The sequence below is a fragment of the Stenella coeruleoalba genome (assembly GCF_951394435.1).
Source record: "Stenella coeruleoalba genome assembly, chromosome: 1".
Taxonomy (NCBI): Eukaryota; Metazoa; Chordata; class Mammalia; order Artiodactyla; family Delphinidae; genus Stenella; species Stenella coeruleoalba.
In genome coordinates this window covers 87,794,020-87,811,082 of record NC_137169.1, presented here as the reverse complement: position 1 = coordinate 87,811,082, position 17,063 = coordinate 87,794,020, and the positions used below count along the sequence as shown (strand labels likewise).

At 35.6% G+C, this 17,063-nt stretch overlaps 1 protein-coding gene across 3 annotated transcripts in view; it reads right to left on the bottom strand.

The window, feature by feature from the left end:
- SLC35A3 (solute carrier family 35 member A3) overlaps positions 1–17,063 on the bottom strand; it is a 32,122-nt gene that overhangs the window by 5,024 nt on the left and 10,035 nt on the right. For 2 of the 3 annotated variants that reach the window (XM_079917846.1, XM_079917844.1), the window contains exons 2-7: positions 14,945–15,149; positions 12,247–12,401; positions 12,047–12,169; positions 9,917–10,088; positions 5,802–5,920; positions 3,857–3,990 (exon numbers count right to left, since the gene is read on the bottom strand). In XM_079917846.1, coding sequence (XP_079773972.1) covers positions 3,857–3,990; positions 5,802–5,920; positions 9,917–10,088; positions 12,047–12,169; positions 12,247–12,401; positions 14,945–15,131 — 890 coding nt within the window. In that variant the 5' untranslated portion in view covers positions 15,132–15,149. Of the gene's footprint in view, positions 1–3,856; positions 3,991–5,801; positions 5,921–9,916; positions 10,089–12,046; positions 12,170–12,246; positions 12,402–12,726; positions 13,125–14,944; positions 15,150–17,063 lie in introns of those variants that run through there. The other variant, XM_079917845.1, reaches the window with a different exon arrangement.

The following is a 17,063-nucleotide window of genomic DNA, read 5'->3' as shown; positions in this document are numbered from 1 at the left end:
CTTTGTCAATCATTATGAGTTTCTCTTAACTTTCCAGAAATCTGGAATTGCATAGAATCACATGCTCAGTTGGAAAGTTGTCTGATCCAACTTTCTACCCACCGTAGGAACCCATTGTATGATATTTCTAACAGGATCTACTAGACCAGGGGTCCCCAATCCTGGCCTGTTAGGAACCGGGCCACACAGCAGGAGGGGAGCGGCAGGCAAGTGAGCAAAGCTTCATCTGTATTTACAGCCGCTTCCCATCACTTGCATTACTGCCTGAGCTCTGCCTCTTGTCAGTATCATGGTGAGTTGTATAATTATTTCATTATATATTACAATGTAATAATAATAAAGTGCACAATAACTGTAATGTGTTTGAATCATCCCGAAACCATCCCTCCCCGTAAGGCTGTGGAAAACCTGTCTTCCACAAAACTGGTCCCTGGTGCCAAAAAAGGTTGGGGACCGCTGTACTAGACTATCTACTGTCAGGAAACCCCTGCTTCCCAAGCCAGCTATTTTTTAGGTAGTTCTGAGAGAAATAATTTTGTTAAGGAAAAAGCTATCAGAATTTAATATTTCAAGGATTTGAGCCCCCTCTTTCTAATGGAATTGTGTATATACTTCCATTGCTGCATTGATCATAGTTATAATTTATTCTCATGCCCATCTCTCCAGTCACTGTGATCTCCTTGAAGATAGAAAATCATATCTTATTCAGGCATTCCTGTTTTTCCAGGATCTAGTACACTGGCAGGCAGACATATAGTGGACACAATAAATTTTTGATAAAAGAATAAGCAAGCCTAAATACAAGGATGGTAATACCAATAAGCAAAATAATGAGCACAAAAAAAATAGGAAAGGGAATACTGGTAATATATCAGTAGAGATGTCTAGCAGTCAGTTGAAAATAGGGATCTAGAGTTATCTTCATAGAGAGGACAGGTAAGACATGGCAGTGGATGAGATAGATAAGAGAGTGAATGAAGACTGACAGTTACCAAAGGAACAATCAGAAAGGCAGGTACGGGGGTCAGGGGTACTACTTCTGAGAAACCAAAAAACTTTCAGGAGGTGAAATGGGTATAACAAAGGAAAATATATTATTATATTCACAATATAGATCATTGCATTTATTGGATAATAGAAGTTCTCCACAAAAGAAAGAATACATAAAGATGGAGGGCCTAGCTATCTATTTTAGGAAAAATAACCTGTCTTCTCCATCTGACTTGGTGTCCTATGCATATTCTCAAAACATTCATTCATTCAATAATAACAGTATCATTGTCTTTTCTCTTTTTAGCTTCATCCCAACATACCTTACATGCTCCCTCAGAAACATGGATTTACAAACACAGGTATGTAGCTTACTGAAAAACTCCTACTCTTTTGTCCCTCTGCTGGTTTACGTGATCATTTACTTGTTTATTCCCTGCATGATTTGAAGATTTAAAGTTAACACTTTGGCCTTATTTGATGTTTTTTTTTGAAAAAGGTATGCCTTTTTAAGTTACCCTAAAAATATACAAGTTCCAAACATTCTCAAATAATATTAAAGCATGTAATTTCCCCATTTAATATGTAGGGAATAAAGCATCACTAAGACATAGGTGCTAATTATTACGGTTGTCTCAATGTAAGTAATTCATTCCCGTATCAAGTTAAAAACATAAATACTTTTAAATTCATGCCTCAGAAAAATTACAGATTTCAACACGCATGTCCCAGACCTATTGTCCAAGTTGCTAGAGAAGAACCAAACCATAAATGTTCAATATAGAAACAGAATGAGCATATTACATTTTTCTACTATCAAATTCCACCCACAATCCTATCTCACTCTCACTAACACAAATTAATTTTACTAACTGTATTAAAATTTTAAGGTCTTGAACATTCATTCAACAAACATACTGAGTATCTATTATGTGCCAAACTCCAGCCTTGCTTACTTATTATCAGATGGTGGTAAGTCTTCTGAAGACAGGAGGAAAGAATGTTGGAAGAGGGGGTGCTTTTTCTTAGATCTCTTGATAAAGGGATATTTGAGCCAAGATCTAAGGACATGAGGGAGTATGCCATGTGAATATGTAGGGGATGCGTTTTCCAAGAAAAATAGGGCAAGTCAAAGCCCATAGCAAAGAAGTTACAATAGCAAAAAAAAAAAAAAATTAAAAAATTAAAAAAAGGTAAACAAGAGGAAAGTAATATCAGGTAAGGATAGAAAGGTAGCTAAAAGCCAAAGCAAATAGGCTGTCGATGGTGACAACTTTTGAGTGACATAGGAAGCAATTAGAGGGTTTCTGAGTCTGATCTGATTTACACTGAAAAGAACCATTCTGGTTACTGAATGGAGAAAATTCAGGGACACAGGTGAAGAGAAGAAGCAAGGAGACAAGTCAGGAGACTATTTCCTTAATCTAGACGATAAATGAGGGTGACTTGGATCGTGGTGGTAGCAGTAGAGGTTGTGAGAAATGATCAGCTTCTGGAGATATTAAAAAGGAAGAATTGACAGGATTTGCTTCTGGATTAGAATGACATGTGAGAGAATAGTAAAGAGAAGCTGACGACCTTACTTCACTAAGAAAATTTAAAATTTCCATACATTTTAACTTCCTCTTATAAAGCTATCTATATCCATAGCTATAGAGTCTGCCTTCTCTGAGGTTACTGTGGATATACTGTGTTCCTATCTAAGTCAGAAAGGATTTTGGCCTAAGCAACTGAAAGAATGAAGGTGCTGCCACTTACTAAATTGGGAACCCTGACAGAGATGGGGAATGAGTTAGACATTGAAGAAAATGTCAAACAGACAATTAGATATAAAAGCCTGGAATTCAAATTTAAATTTGAGAGTTATTAGCCTATAGATGGTATTTAAAGCCGTGAGAATAGAGATCACCAAGGGAGTGAGTGCAGATATAAGAAGTCCAAGGACAGATGAAGAGAGTACTCCCGAAGTTTAGAGAACGAGAAGATAAGGAGGGGAGTGAAGTTAGAGGAAACCATGAATGGTATCCTGGAATCCATTAAAACATAATCTCATTACTCTGGGATTACAAATTAGTAATTGTAAAAAAAATAGAACTTTATTACACTTTACTCTTCCTCACTCTGTCTTCTTTCTTGGCATCCATGACACTACACGATCCTGGGTTTCCTGCCTCACCCATCATTCCTTTTGCAATTCTTTTTCAGACTATTCTTCTCCCTGCCACCACCTAACTGAATTTTCTCATGAGCCACCTTCTCTATATAAACAGACTATCCTCTTCAAGAATGTCACCTACTCTCTTGGCTTTAGCTATATAAATTCTTCATTTAAAAATGTAATTATATGACTTATTTTATGACTTTTATGACTTACTAACTTTTAAAAATATGACTTGTAACTTTGGGAAAAAAACCTATTCAGATCTATTGAGAAAATTCTGGCGAGCCAAATTGTATAAATTGCTTTCCAGTGTTAGATTTTTTTTCATGCATTTAGTTTGAAACCTTTTTAAAAAGATAGTTAAATGGGGGGCTTCCCTGGTGGCTCAGTGGTTGAGAGTCCGCCTGCCGATGCAGGGGACACGGGTTCGTGCCCCGGTCCGGGAAGATCCCACATGCCGCGGAGCAGCTGGGCCCGTGAGCCATGGCCGCTGGGCCTGCGCGTCCGGAGCCTGTGCTCCACAACGGGAGAGGCCACGACAGTGAGAGGCCCGCATACCAACAACAACAAAAAAAGATAAATGAATCTTACTATATTTCTTTAAAAGTTGTAATAGAACAAAATTTTTCAGATTAGATCTTATGAAAGACTCTTATTTTTCTATATACTTTTGGAGGTTTAAAGAAATAGAAAAGAATACACTACCTGGTTGGTACGAAATCTTGTAGCCAAAAATAAGATATCAGTGTTGATAATATTATGGACAGAGAGGTTGCAAATCCTTTTAAAATGTTATCCGCATACTTAATAACAGCAGCTATTACAAGGCCTCCCAGTGCCTGCAGAAGTTTTAAAAGATTATTTTAAAAAATAAACATATATAAAACTGCTTTTCAAAACAATCTCAATGAAGCTTCAGACTTTGTCCTATAACCTAATCCCATTAAAGTAAGTGATTTTTATTAAACATCTCATAACAAATGGACTTATAGGTTTTGTTCAGTAGCCCCCTTATTTCAAAAGGTATCTGACAAAGTAACTACCAGCATAATCTGAAGTTTGTTATAATGGAGTTTGACCATATTATGAATAAAACATCTATCCTCATCCAATTTAGTAATTAAACATCACTTGTTCAGACAAATGTGGGAAAATTGGACACACTGATTAGTGAAATATTTTTACTTTTGATTAAAAATAAACTGTAACTTGAAAGTTATTTTACTAGCCTTTTAATAGCCTAACTTGGATTTCTTCCTCTAGTTTCTTCCCATTCTAATCTACCTTTCATTGCTGTCAGATTACTCTTCCTAAAGCACTTTAATCATTCTCTTTAAGAGTGAAGAATTGGGCTTCCCTGGTGGCGCAGTGGTTGAGAGTCCACCTGCTGATGTAGGGGACACGGGTTCGTGCCCCAGTCCGGGAAGATCCCACATGCCGCGGAGCGGCTGGGCCCGTGAGCCATGGCCACTGAGCCTGCACGTCCGGAGCCTGTGCTCCACGACGGGAGAGGCCACAACAGTGAGAGGCCCACGTACCGCAAAAAAAAAAAAAAAAAGAGTGAAGAACTTTCTACCAAATCCCTCTCAAATTCCAAATTGTGGCTACTTAAATAACAAAGTTTTACCATATCTCATAGTTTTGTTTTCTACCGAACCCTACATATCAGCTCCCAAGTCTGGGTTACCCACTTTCACTGTACCTCTTCAAATGGTAGAAGCTTTATGAGAGAAAGTCACAAATTATGCCAAGTGAGCTCACTACAGATTGATGTTTGAGTCCTGGTATTTCTTAGCAGTGTTCTCATTCCCCTATTTACTCCCTCATACCAACTGTACCAAACCTTTAAAATTTTTCTCAAGTCTTTAGCCCCTCTTAAGGAAAGAGAGCTTCCCTCCTTGATAGGCTAAAAGCCATCATACATAAACTCTCCTGACTTACCCTATCTCTACCTCAAATTTTCTCTGAATTTTCACTACCCTTGTCTCCTTTTCTCCTATATTAAAAATAGAAGTATCCTTCCTGCTTTCAAAACACAACTATCCTTTGCCACCTTCACCCATCCTCCCTAAGGGACCTTGTTTCTTACAGCTTCAAATACCTCTAGAGAAAGGCTTTGTGAAGGCAGAGACTTCTATCTTCATTTTTGTATCCTCCAGAGTACTCAGTAAGTATTTTTTGAAGATGAAATTACTCAACCCTTGAATAATTTCAAGTTATAAGCCGAGGTAATTTGATAGGAGTACTCCAATATGTAACCAAAATGTAAACTATAAACTGTTACAGATTTAAATATCTAGACCTGCTTCTTAAGCCTGAAATAGCTGACCACAGACTTCCTGTAAAATAATCAGAACAGTAGAAAAATTACAAGTTATATTTCTCCTCAGCTTTCAACTTTTATTCTTAAACTTGCATTTTCGTTATGTTAAATTTAAATACCATAAAGTTCATTCATGATTCATTTTCAAATAAGTTTTCATTACAGCATTTAGATCAGTTCTATTTTAACTTCCCTGAATAAACTAGAGATAATGAGAGTACTGATAGGAGGGACCCTTCTTCCTTATATCAGTATATCATAGCTACTTTGATTCTCTATATTAAAATAAAATTTATTAGCATAAATGTAAGACTTTAAATGCTTTACCTGAAGAACAACAACTATCCAGGTCAGCCAGTTATACCCCTGAAAAAATCCATTCTTTGATACCAGTTCTCCATCATAAACATATACACCCATTAATCCAAATATACTCCCAAAGAAACCTAAAATAAAAGTAAAGTCTATGTCAAACATCATTTAGTTTGCCTGGAGAGATATTTTTCTATAAACATTCCAAATAATTTTAAACTTAACTTTTCCTTTTCAATAAAATTGGACTACTTTAAAATTTTTTTACTTGTATAATTATATAAACTTAAGAAAAGTATACTTAGTACTATATTATGACTGTAATATAGACATGGGATATATAAAAGAACAGAGATTACCAACTTTGGAGGACTGAAAAAATATAGTGTATACATTCCAGGACGAAATGGCTCTCCCATTCAAATATTTCTAAAATGCTCACTTTTGGTGTATTTCATTGTATCTTATATCTTCCTATTGCTAGATCTAGATTTTCATATATTCACATTCATACACGCAGATATAATAGCTCAGGTATGTGGTCCAGCATTTTCCTTTATTTGGAAATTTTGGATGTACAATAATTAATAAACAAAAAATTAGAGCTAAGAAACAGTCAGCCATAGGCAACATCAGAATGTTGTTATTGAAGTCTCACTGTTAGGGAAAGTCAGCTCAGTGAGAGCCTGAAATGTGTCTTATTCACTGCTGAATCCCTTACTTCTACCACAGAGCTTATCACATGACTACTGGATCTAAGATTTCCTGGAGCAATCCTAAACTATGAATAAAGAAATGGATATTACAGGGGTCATCTCTTTGGGGCAGTCTGTAGTAAGATATGCAAAGAGTGCAGGGTAAAGCAATTTTTTATAAAGCCGCAACTACTCAAAGTATTCCACAGTGAAAAAGAACTAAAAGGGATGTGAAATGTTCTTTCTAAAATTTTATTTATGCCAACTCTATTATTTTAATATGTCTAATTTAGAACATGAAAAAAATACAAAATCACAAAAATAAACACTTCCAAGGGTATTACTCATATCTTTTTTAATTATAAAAATAACACTTGATAATTTAAAAAAATGTATAGAGTACAGAAGAGTATACACATGTCAGTATGTACAGATCTACTGCATTCTTCTATCAGTTGCATAATATTCCATCGTACGGACAATAACAGTATGAAATACACATATAACGCCACATGCAACAAAATGTACTAAGTGCTTTATGTATGTTAACTCATATAACAACCCTATGAGGTGGACACTTCTAGTTCGTTTTACAGATGAACAAACTGAAGCAAAGAGAGGTTAAATAAACTTGCCCAAACTCATGTTCCTGGTTAGTGATGGATTCAAGATTTTAATCCAGGCAGAGAGGTTTTGAAGTCTATGATCCATTTAATCATATTGATAATTTATTTAACCAGTATTCTAAATGTTTTCTATTTTTTACAATTGTAACCAATGCTGAAATGAATAAACTTGGACATTTATCTTTGTTCTCTTGTATAAATATTTATATCTGTAGGATAAATTCTTATCCAGACATGGAATTTTTACATTAAAGCTGTAATTTATTTAAAATTTTGTTATATATTCCCAAATTGAGATCCAATAAGGTTACATCAGTCTACCAGTTGCCCCTCCATATTTGCAGGTTTTGCATCCACAGATTCAACCATCCGTGAATCAAAAATGTAAAAAAAATATTCCAGAAAGTTCCAAAAAACAAAACTTGAATTTGCCAGCACAGCAACTTATTTACAAAGCATTTACACTGTATTAGGTATTATAAATAATCTAGAGATGATTCAGTGTATATGAGAAGATTGCATAAGTCATATGCAAACACTATACACCATTTTATACAAGGGACTTGATCATCCACGGCAGTCCTGGAACCAATCCCCCACAGATACCAAGGGAAGACTGTACTCCTAGCAACCTAAGGTAACAAGAGTTCCTGCTTCTCCATTCTGTGGCTAATATTAGATCTTATCAATTAGCTAATCTTTGACCGTTGATGTTTGAAAACTTCTATACATTGTTTTGTTTTTGTAATCTCGAGTTCTATAACTTATTTATGTATCCTTTTCAAAACTTTGAGTTATTACCATTACCATTAGATTGTGTTATGAGGTCAAACCAAAGAATAAGAAATCCATGAAATACCACAGTCATGAATTCTGACCTTTCATTTTTATCTTAAAATCGAGAAAATTTGGGGTAACTCATACAAACCTGAATATTTCTTTCTTTTCTGATATTTGCGTATTAATGTAAATAGCTGACATAAGTGCTTAGGCACTAATAAAGCACAAGGCACTTTATTCTAAACACTTTACATGTATTATCTCATTTAATCCACATAGCAACATATGAAATAAGTACCATAATTAAGTATATTTTATAGATGAGGAAGCAGAGAGGAAGGTTAAGTAAGTTCTGTAATGCCACACACGTGGTAGGTAATAAAATCAGGATTTGGGGCTTCCCTGGTGGCACAGTGGTTGAGAGTCCGCCTGCCAATGCAGGGGACACGGGTTCGTGCCCCGGTCCGGGAAGATTCCACATGCCGCGGAGCGGCTGGGCCCATGAGCCGTGGCCGCTGAGCCTGCACGTCCGGAGCCTGTGCTCCGCAACAGGAGAGGCCACAACGGTGAGAGGCCCACGTACCGCAAAAAAAAAAAAAAAATCAGGATTTGAGTGGTCAGACTACCAAACCAAGAGTTCTTAACCACTATGCTATAGATATACTCTTTCTGAAATGGTGAATGCTTTTCAAGTCTGAACTTGCCTTCTAGACAAACTGAACAAAGGGAAGCTAATTTAATTTTGTTTTCAAAAATATTTACCTTGACATTCTAAAAAAAAAAAAAAACACACGATACATTTCTACAAATTTTGCAGAGAAACAAATAAATACTATGAGATAAAATGAAGGTTCAGTCTGTTTGTCATCATATTATGTGAAAACAGCTGAAAGAATGGACTTTAATCAAATTTTGAAGGTTTGTCTTAAAATACAGGCCATTAGGATTACAGACAATTCACTGTATAGGGCCTGGAAGGGCCTGTTATGACTGCTATCAGGAAACATGGTATAGCTATTAAGCTGATGTGAAGAAAAAAACAGTGGCTTCAAAGAAAAAAAACAATGGTTTCAAAGATGAGCTCCAAAGTCACAGGGACAGAGGCTTAAAACAGAACATGTTGATTTGCAGTTGAGCTGCTTCTCACATGTAGCATCTTCCAAAATGAATATGACAAGAATACTAAATTCTGAAATCTTTGTATGAGGAGTTAAATATTACAATACTGTATACAAATAGTTTAAATATCTATTCAAAGGCAATCTCTTTTTTCTTTTAAACTATTCACCTTCAGTTAGAAAAATGCTGTAGTATTTAAAAGCTAAAATGTAGCAATTTGAAATAAAAAAGCATAGTAAGATTTTAAAGAGACAAAATTTCTTCATTTCAAACTTGCTCCATTTAAGTATCTATTTTTTCAGCTTTACTGAGGTATAACTGATAAGTAGAATTCTAAGACATTTGAAGTGTACATTGTGGTGATTTGATATACAACATGGTGACTGTAGCTGATAACACTGCATCATATAATTAAATTTACTATCTTTTTTTGTTTGTTTTTTTTTTTTACTATCTTAATCTCTTTTTCCAGGAGGAAAATATGTTAAGTTATTTGCAACATCTGTGGAAGACACAGCAACCAAAGACAAAGGCTCCAAATGGTGAGGACAGAAACAGGCTTTATACATTCTTATGAGCACAGACCCAAAATTCCATATTCTTGAAAAGACATTCATTTAAAATACAGTTTTTCAAAAGGCAAAAACCCTGACAGATATTTCCATCAACAGCAGCTTTTATAAAAGGTTTATTTAATTAAAGATACATAGGACTTCCTGGCAGTCCAGTGGTTAAGATGCTGTGCTCCCAGTGTAGGGGGCACAGGTTCAATCCCTGGTTGGGGAACTAAGATCCTGCATGCTCTGCGGTGTGGCCAAAAAATTTTTAAGAAAAACAGGAAAACACAGAAATCTTTAAACATAACAATATAATCCTTTAAAAATAATATTAGAAAACATTTAAAACTTACCAAGTTGAATGTTTCTTATCCACACTGATTGTTTGGTTTCTTTTAAGATTTTCTCAAAGTAAACCCCAGCAAAGCCACTTGAAAAACATGCTGTGAGAACTGCCATGAGGCCTACAAATTGTGAGCCAGCTGAAAGTTCCTTAGAATTAAGCTCTTGAGAATCTGAGGGCCACTGAACAAAAAGAAAAAACTGAAGTTTAATTCCTATAATATTTTACAAAATACACATTTAGAGTCCACTCTTAGACCTTAAGATAAAAATACAGCCAATACCATTCTGGGGGATTGCAGAGAAGAGCTTTTGAAAGAAAAACTTAGAATCACTTTTTTTTCCCCATAGTGATACTACTGTTGTAATTTATAATTTCAAAAATACCCTAAAAAAGAGAACAAGTATAATAAACGCACAGATGCACAAAATAGCCTCCACAAGCAGTTCAGTTGTAGAAATTCAGAGTGTGAAGTGTTGGAGCAGCAAAAATGAATATGGAGCTGATGTTTCATTATGGAAGGTCCATTTCATGCTAACCATTCTGAGCTTTATTCTGTAGATCAGTGTTCCTAAAACTTCACTTATTTCCCTATCATCTTCATGGTTTTTGTCAAATGTATGTTCTCCCTGAACTATTACTTGATATTTTAATTTAAAATACCTCACTTTTCTTTCTTTTTTTTTTTTTTAAAGAAGATGTTGGGGGTAGGAGTTAGTAATTAATTTATTTATTTATGGCTGTGTTGGGTCTTCGTCTCTGTGTGAGGGCTTTCTCTAGTTGTGGCAAGCGGGGGCCACTCTTCATCACGGTGCACGGGCCTCTTACTATCGTGGCCTCTCTTGTTGCAGAGCAGAGGCTCCAGACACGCAGGCTCAGTAGTTGTGGCTCACGGGCCTAGTTGCTCCACGGCATGTGGGATCCTCCCAGACCAGGGCTCGAACCCATGTCCCCTGCATTAGCAGGCAGATTCTCAACCACTGCGCCACCAGGGAAGCCCTAAAATACCTCACTTTTAAAAACGGAATACCAACTTTACCTTACCTTAAGCAGAATCTATGAAAATATGGGTTTGATATGCCAATTATATTTTTCTAATAACCACTTAAATAACTATTAGAAATATTTATTCAAAATATACATACCACACTCTGAGGAAAGTGATTGTAGGGGAGGGGGGCTTTGGACAGCAGGAGATTGACATGATTGGATTTCTTTTAGATAGACCACAGTGGTGACTAAGTGGAGGCTGAATTGTAAGACAGAAGTTAAAAAAAAAATCAATTAGGAGGCAAAAGATTACTTGAGACACAAAGAAGGCATGAAATGTGGAAGTGTTAGTGATAGACAAGGACAGAATCAAGAAGTATTAGAAAGCAGAATCAGAAAGTCTTAGTGATTGACTGGATGTACAGGCTAAAGGAAGAGTCTAGGACAACTCTCAGGCTAAGTAAATCATGACTGGAAAAAACAGAAATAAAGAACAGGTTTGGTGGGGAAAAGGTAAAGTGCAGCTTTGGATACACTGAGTTTATAAGGCCTATTGAACAACCAACCAAAGATGTCCAATGTGCTTTTAGATATATAAATCTGAAACTAGAGGTGATAACCAGAGCTGATGACACAGACCAAGAAGCTATCAGCATATGTGTTAATAAAAACCTTCAGAAAGAATGAAATCTCCAAAAATAAGGAAATAATTTAAGAGAAATAACAAGCCTATCAACAACACAATATCTAATGGGAATATCAAGAAAGAGGACCCCAGGAAGGAAACCAATAAGGAATCATTAGAAAGATGTGAAAAGAACCAGGAGCGAGTGGTATCAGGGAAGCTGAGAGACAATAGGAAGGGAGTGGTTGATCTCAAATGTCCAGATACTCAGTAAAAAACAGCTTTGTTTTACATACAGTGTCTTATTTCCCTAAATAGACTGTTCATTTCTTTACGTCAGATAATTTGATTCTACTTCTTTGTGTCATTTATAGTCCCAATGTAGTATCTTGCTCAAAGGAAGCCCTCAAAAAATGTCAGTTGTAAGAATAAGCATTTTCTTCAACAAATAACAGAACCATATTTTCCAAAATGAGGTCTGAAACTGTGATAAAAGTAAAAGTTATACTTATCTTGAATAGTTACCTGTACAAAAGCAACTCCTGTCATCAAAATTACTAGGGAGAGCCACTGGTACACACCTAATTTTTTACTAAGCATCGACACAGAAAATAATGCAGTCGTAAGAATTTTCAACTGATATGTGACCTGAAAAAGAAAACAGCTAATATTATTGTTTGTTTCTTTCTTTCTTAGAAACACTACTAGAAATGTATTCTAAATACCTGATAAGTAGCTGCATCTAGATTTGACAGTGCCACATAGAGTAAATTATTCTGAAGAGTATATATCCCTGATGGAATAGCAAGTTTAAGTGTTTCCATAGGTTTATTAAGAATTTCATCATGTAGTATTCGATTCAGTGCTCTTAGACTACATTCTAGAAAAAACATGAAATGGACAAAATCAATAATTAAGTAACTCCAAATAAGTTACATACTCTCTCTGAAGTCCTCAGTTTTTTCACCTGTAAAAAATGAAAATTTGGCTACATGTTAAGATCCTTTTAGGTCTAAAATATACAGACGTACCTCAGAGATATTGCAGGTTCATTTCCAGACCACTGCCATAAAGTAAGTATCACAATAAAGTGAGTCACAAGAATTTTTTTTGGTTTCTCAGTGCATATAAAAGTTATGTTTACACTTTACTGTAGTCTGTTAACTGGGCAATAAGATTATGTATAAAAAAAATAATGTGCATACCTTAATTAAAAAATACTTTAGGGCTTCCCTGGTGGTGCAGTGGTTGAGAGTCCGCCTGCCGATGCAGGGGACATGGGTTCGTGCCCCGGTCTGGGAAGATCCCACATGCCGCGGAGCAGCTGGGCCTGTGAGCCGTGGCCGCTGAGCCTGTGTGTCCGGAGCCTGTGCTCCGCAACGGGAGAGGCCACAACAGTGAGAGGCCCGCATACCGCCAAAAAACAAAACAAAACAAGACTTTATTGCTAAAAAAATACCATCATCTGACAATGGAGGGTTGCCACAAATCTTATATTTATAAAAAACACAATATCTGCAGTAAAATAAGGTATACCTATACCTTTAATGATGCTAATATTTCAAATATTAAATATATATTTCATTGGGAAATAAATCAAATTGATTATATATACACATATGTATTTATGATAACCAAAACCTCAAAGTATTCGTCAACCAAGTATTCTTACTTTATCATAGCAATATTATAATATTGATACCTTGTATTTTATAATGTATTTTATCATCAGCCATTAATGCCAATTAATAATTATGAAGACTTTAATCATAAAAAGAAGGATATCAGGAGGTGGGTTTGGCTCAAACAACAGAAAACCCAACCAACAGTGGCTCAAACCCATAGGGATTTGTCTCACATGTCATGAGTCCAGGTCAAAAGCTGCTACAGCAGCTCCGTGATGACATCAGGGACCTAGCTCTCTCTGTATATATATTGGCTTTTTATTTTCATGCTTTTCATGTATTGTCTACATGATTTTTTGCAACAGATTGCCAACTGACTGATGCACCTCTGGTTCTTCTTTCCGGAAGGAAGAAAGAAGAGGAGGAAACAGTGGCCTAGCAGGCATCTTCTTCCCTCTCCCTGACCAAGACTGTGTGTTGCATAACTACTCCCTGCTGCAAGGGAGCTGGAAAATCAATTATTTTCTTTTATATTCTCCACATTAGATATAAGAAAGTGAGAAAGGAGTTAAAAATGGACTCTGAGCTAGCCAACCCACAGTATCAATCACAAAAAAATGTCCAAAGAACTTTAAGAGATATATAAATCCCCAAAGAAGGGAGAAATTCTAAGGAACCCTACCACCTTACCAACAATACACTTCACAGATGATTTTCTCTCGCAACATAAAACTTGCAAACTTTATGAAAACTGTTTTAAAATGAAAATACCTTTTTAAAAATTAATTTTTATTGGAGTTTAGTTGAGTAACAATGTGTTAGTTTCCAAAATGAAAATAACTAAAGAATGCTACTTGATATTCAGCCTTTCCTGACTAAAATAATGGTAAAAAAAATTATGTAAGTAAAACAAAAGTTACGAAAAGATTATTTTAGTTTTAGCAGAAAAAATATAAAATATAAGCTCATCTTTAAAATTAAATTTTTAAATAATTAATGCTGTCACATATTTTTCTCATTAGCAGTATGAGGGTAGTGGAATTGAGTCTTGATTTCTCTGATTGCTAGAGAGGTTGAACATCTTTTTATACATTGATTGGCCACCCAGGTTTTCTCTTCTGTGAGTTGCCTATTTATATCTTTTGTCCCTTTTTTTGTTGAGTTTCTTATCTTTTTCTTATTGAGTTGTGGGAGTTCTTTGTACATTCTGGATATTAATTATTAGTGATTACCTGTGATGTAAATATCTTCTCTCAATCTGTTGCTTGTCTTCTCATTTGGTTTGATATATAAAAACATGAAAAAGTCTGTTTTTCATTTTAATGTACCCCCAAATAATCTAACCACATGGAGCCCTAACTACTGGACCACCAGGGAATTCCCTCAATAAAGATTTTTTTTTAAAAAAACTATATCAAATTAGTCACTGCTGGACTAATCATGCAGCAAATAAAATAAAAAAGCCTTGACTTTAGTAAAAAATTATTACTCCTCTAAATTACTTATTCTCAAATTATTATTAATGCAAGAAACTGTTTCATATTTACAGCATTAACCAGAGGACATGAATCATAACATAGATAAAAATAAAATACCTTTATTACTAGACTAAAACCATCTTAATAAAATGAAAATTGAAATGTTCTTCAATAATGCAAGTGTTCAAATGTGTAGTTACCTATATATATATGTCATATATATAGGTATCTATACATATATACTATATATATATCTCACATGTGAATAACTCCAAAATAATTAAATAAATTGCAATGACTTAAAAAACCTAGATACCTACTGCTGTCTTTGTAGACTAATAAAATGCAGGCCATTATCTTCAAAAGTTCAGCAACAACCACGGCTGTAGATGACAGATAACGAGGCCCCTCCTCTTTTAAAGTCCTAGAATAACGCATCGTTAGAACCAGACTGGTAGTCTGAAAGACCAAAATTCCCAAGGAAAGGTATTTTAGGTTGGCTGACATTGTTTTATCTTCATTTGCCTGAAAAACAAAATACACAGGGCAAATAAATAGAAAATACAGAAATTATAAATATTTTAAAAACCAGTAAAAACAACAACAACAAAAAAAACCAGTAAGAGATGTCTGGTTCCAAACAAGATAAAGTGCATTCCATCCTATTCTTCCTGCTAATTACAACTATAAACCTTGGACCAAAGACAAAGCAACTACAAGGAGACTCTTGTAGAAAAGAGACTGGCTAGAGACTGCAGATCTTGAGTGATTAAAAAATCTTGAGATTTTTTGCCATTCATGTATCTCACCCTGGGTGTGACAGCAGTTTACAACCTGGAACCACCAACAGGTGTAGGTCAACAACAAAAAAACCATAAGAAAAAACCCACTGTCTCCAACCAAAGGACTGGGAAGACAGCAGCCCTGAAGGATGCAACCCTCCCAAATGGGTGCTGTATAATCTATGGGGCAGAGCCTTGCTGACCATCCCAACCCTGCAAAAATGACAACAGAGGTGGTGGCCCTCCCATCCCCCACCAGGATGCAGCCACAAAGACTATGCGGGCAGAGCCCTGCCAACCATTCCTGCCCTACATAAGGTGAATGTCAGCAAAGACGCAGCACCATTCCTCCCTCTCCAGTGGCTGCCTACTAATATAGACGATTTAAGTAGGAACCAAGGTCTCATAACACTCAAAATGTCCAGGATACAATCCAAAATGAGTATACTCATCATTCCAAAAGACAGGAAAAAAAATCTCAACTAGGATGAATAAGGACAAATCAACAGACAACAACAACATATAGTTGATACAGATGTTGGAATTATCAGACAAGAATTTTAGAGAAGTTACTACAAAAATGCAGCAACCAACAGGCAATTATAAACATTCTTGAAATAATTTTAGACTTACATAGTTGAAAAAAATAGAACAGAAGTTCTCATGTACCCTCCACCTGGCTTCCCTCAATAATAAAAGTAGCAAAGTTTCTGTATTTTTCCTAAAGCAATTTAATATTAACTCTAAGAGACTCACTTTAAATATGAAGATACAAATATGTTAAAAAGTAAAAGTATGGAAAATGATAAAAGCCATGAGGAAAATAACTATGAGAAAGTTGGAGGGGTTAGATTAATATCAGGCAAAACAGATTACATAAGAATTATTTTTAGAATTAAAGGACACTTTGTAATGATAAAAGAATCAACACATCAGGAAGATATAACCATTATAAATGTATATGTGCTAATAACATAGCTTCAAAATACATAAAGCAAAAACTGACAGAACTAAAAAGAAAAACAGGTAAATCCAGTCAGAATGTGAGATTTTAACCCACCTTTCCCAGTAATTCATAGAATATACACACACAAAACCCAGTAAGAATATAGAAGATTTGAACAACACTATCAACCACTGTATGTAGACTTGGAGATGCTCCACTAAGATCCTCCTTCAAGGAAGGACTTAATGTAGTGTGCATGATCATTCAACTGCCTCTCCACCCCAGGTCACATCCTTTGCTTCAAATTCATCTAAAGATTCAATCTCAAACAAAATCTCTGAAGGACTTTTTGGTAGAAATTGATATTGATTTTAAAATTTATAGGAAAATACAAAGGACCTAGACCAGCAAAACAATTTTGAAAAGGAAGAATAAAGTGGAAGGAGTTAAACTACTGAAATTCCAGACTTACTATAAAGCCCTAGTAATTAAGACTGATATTGACATAAGGACAGAAGAATAGGTCAATGGGATAGAATGAAATCCAGAACAGGGACTTCCCTGGTGGTGCAGTGGTTATGAATCTGCCTGCCAATGCAGGGAACACGGGTTCGAGCCCTGGTCCGGGAAGATCCTACATGCCGCGGAGCAACTACGCCTGTGCGCCACAAATACTGAGCCTGTGCTCTAGAGCCCATGTGCCACAACTTC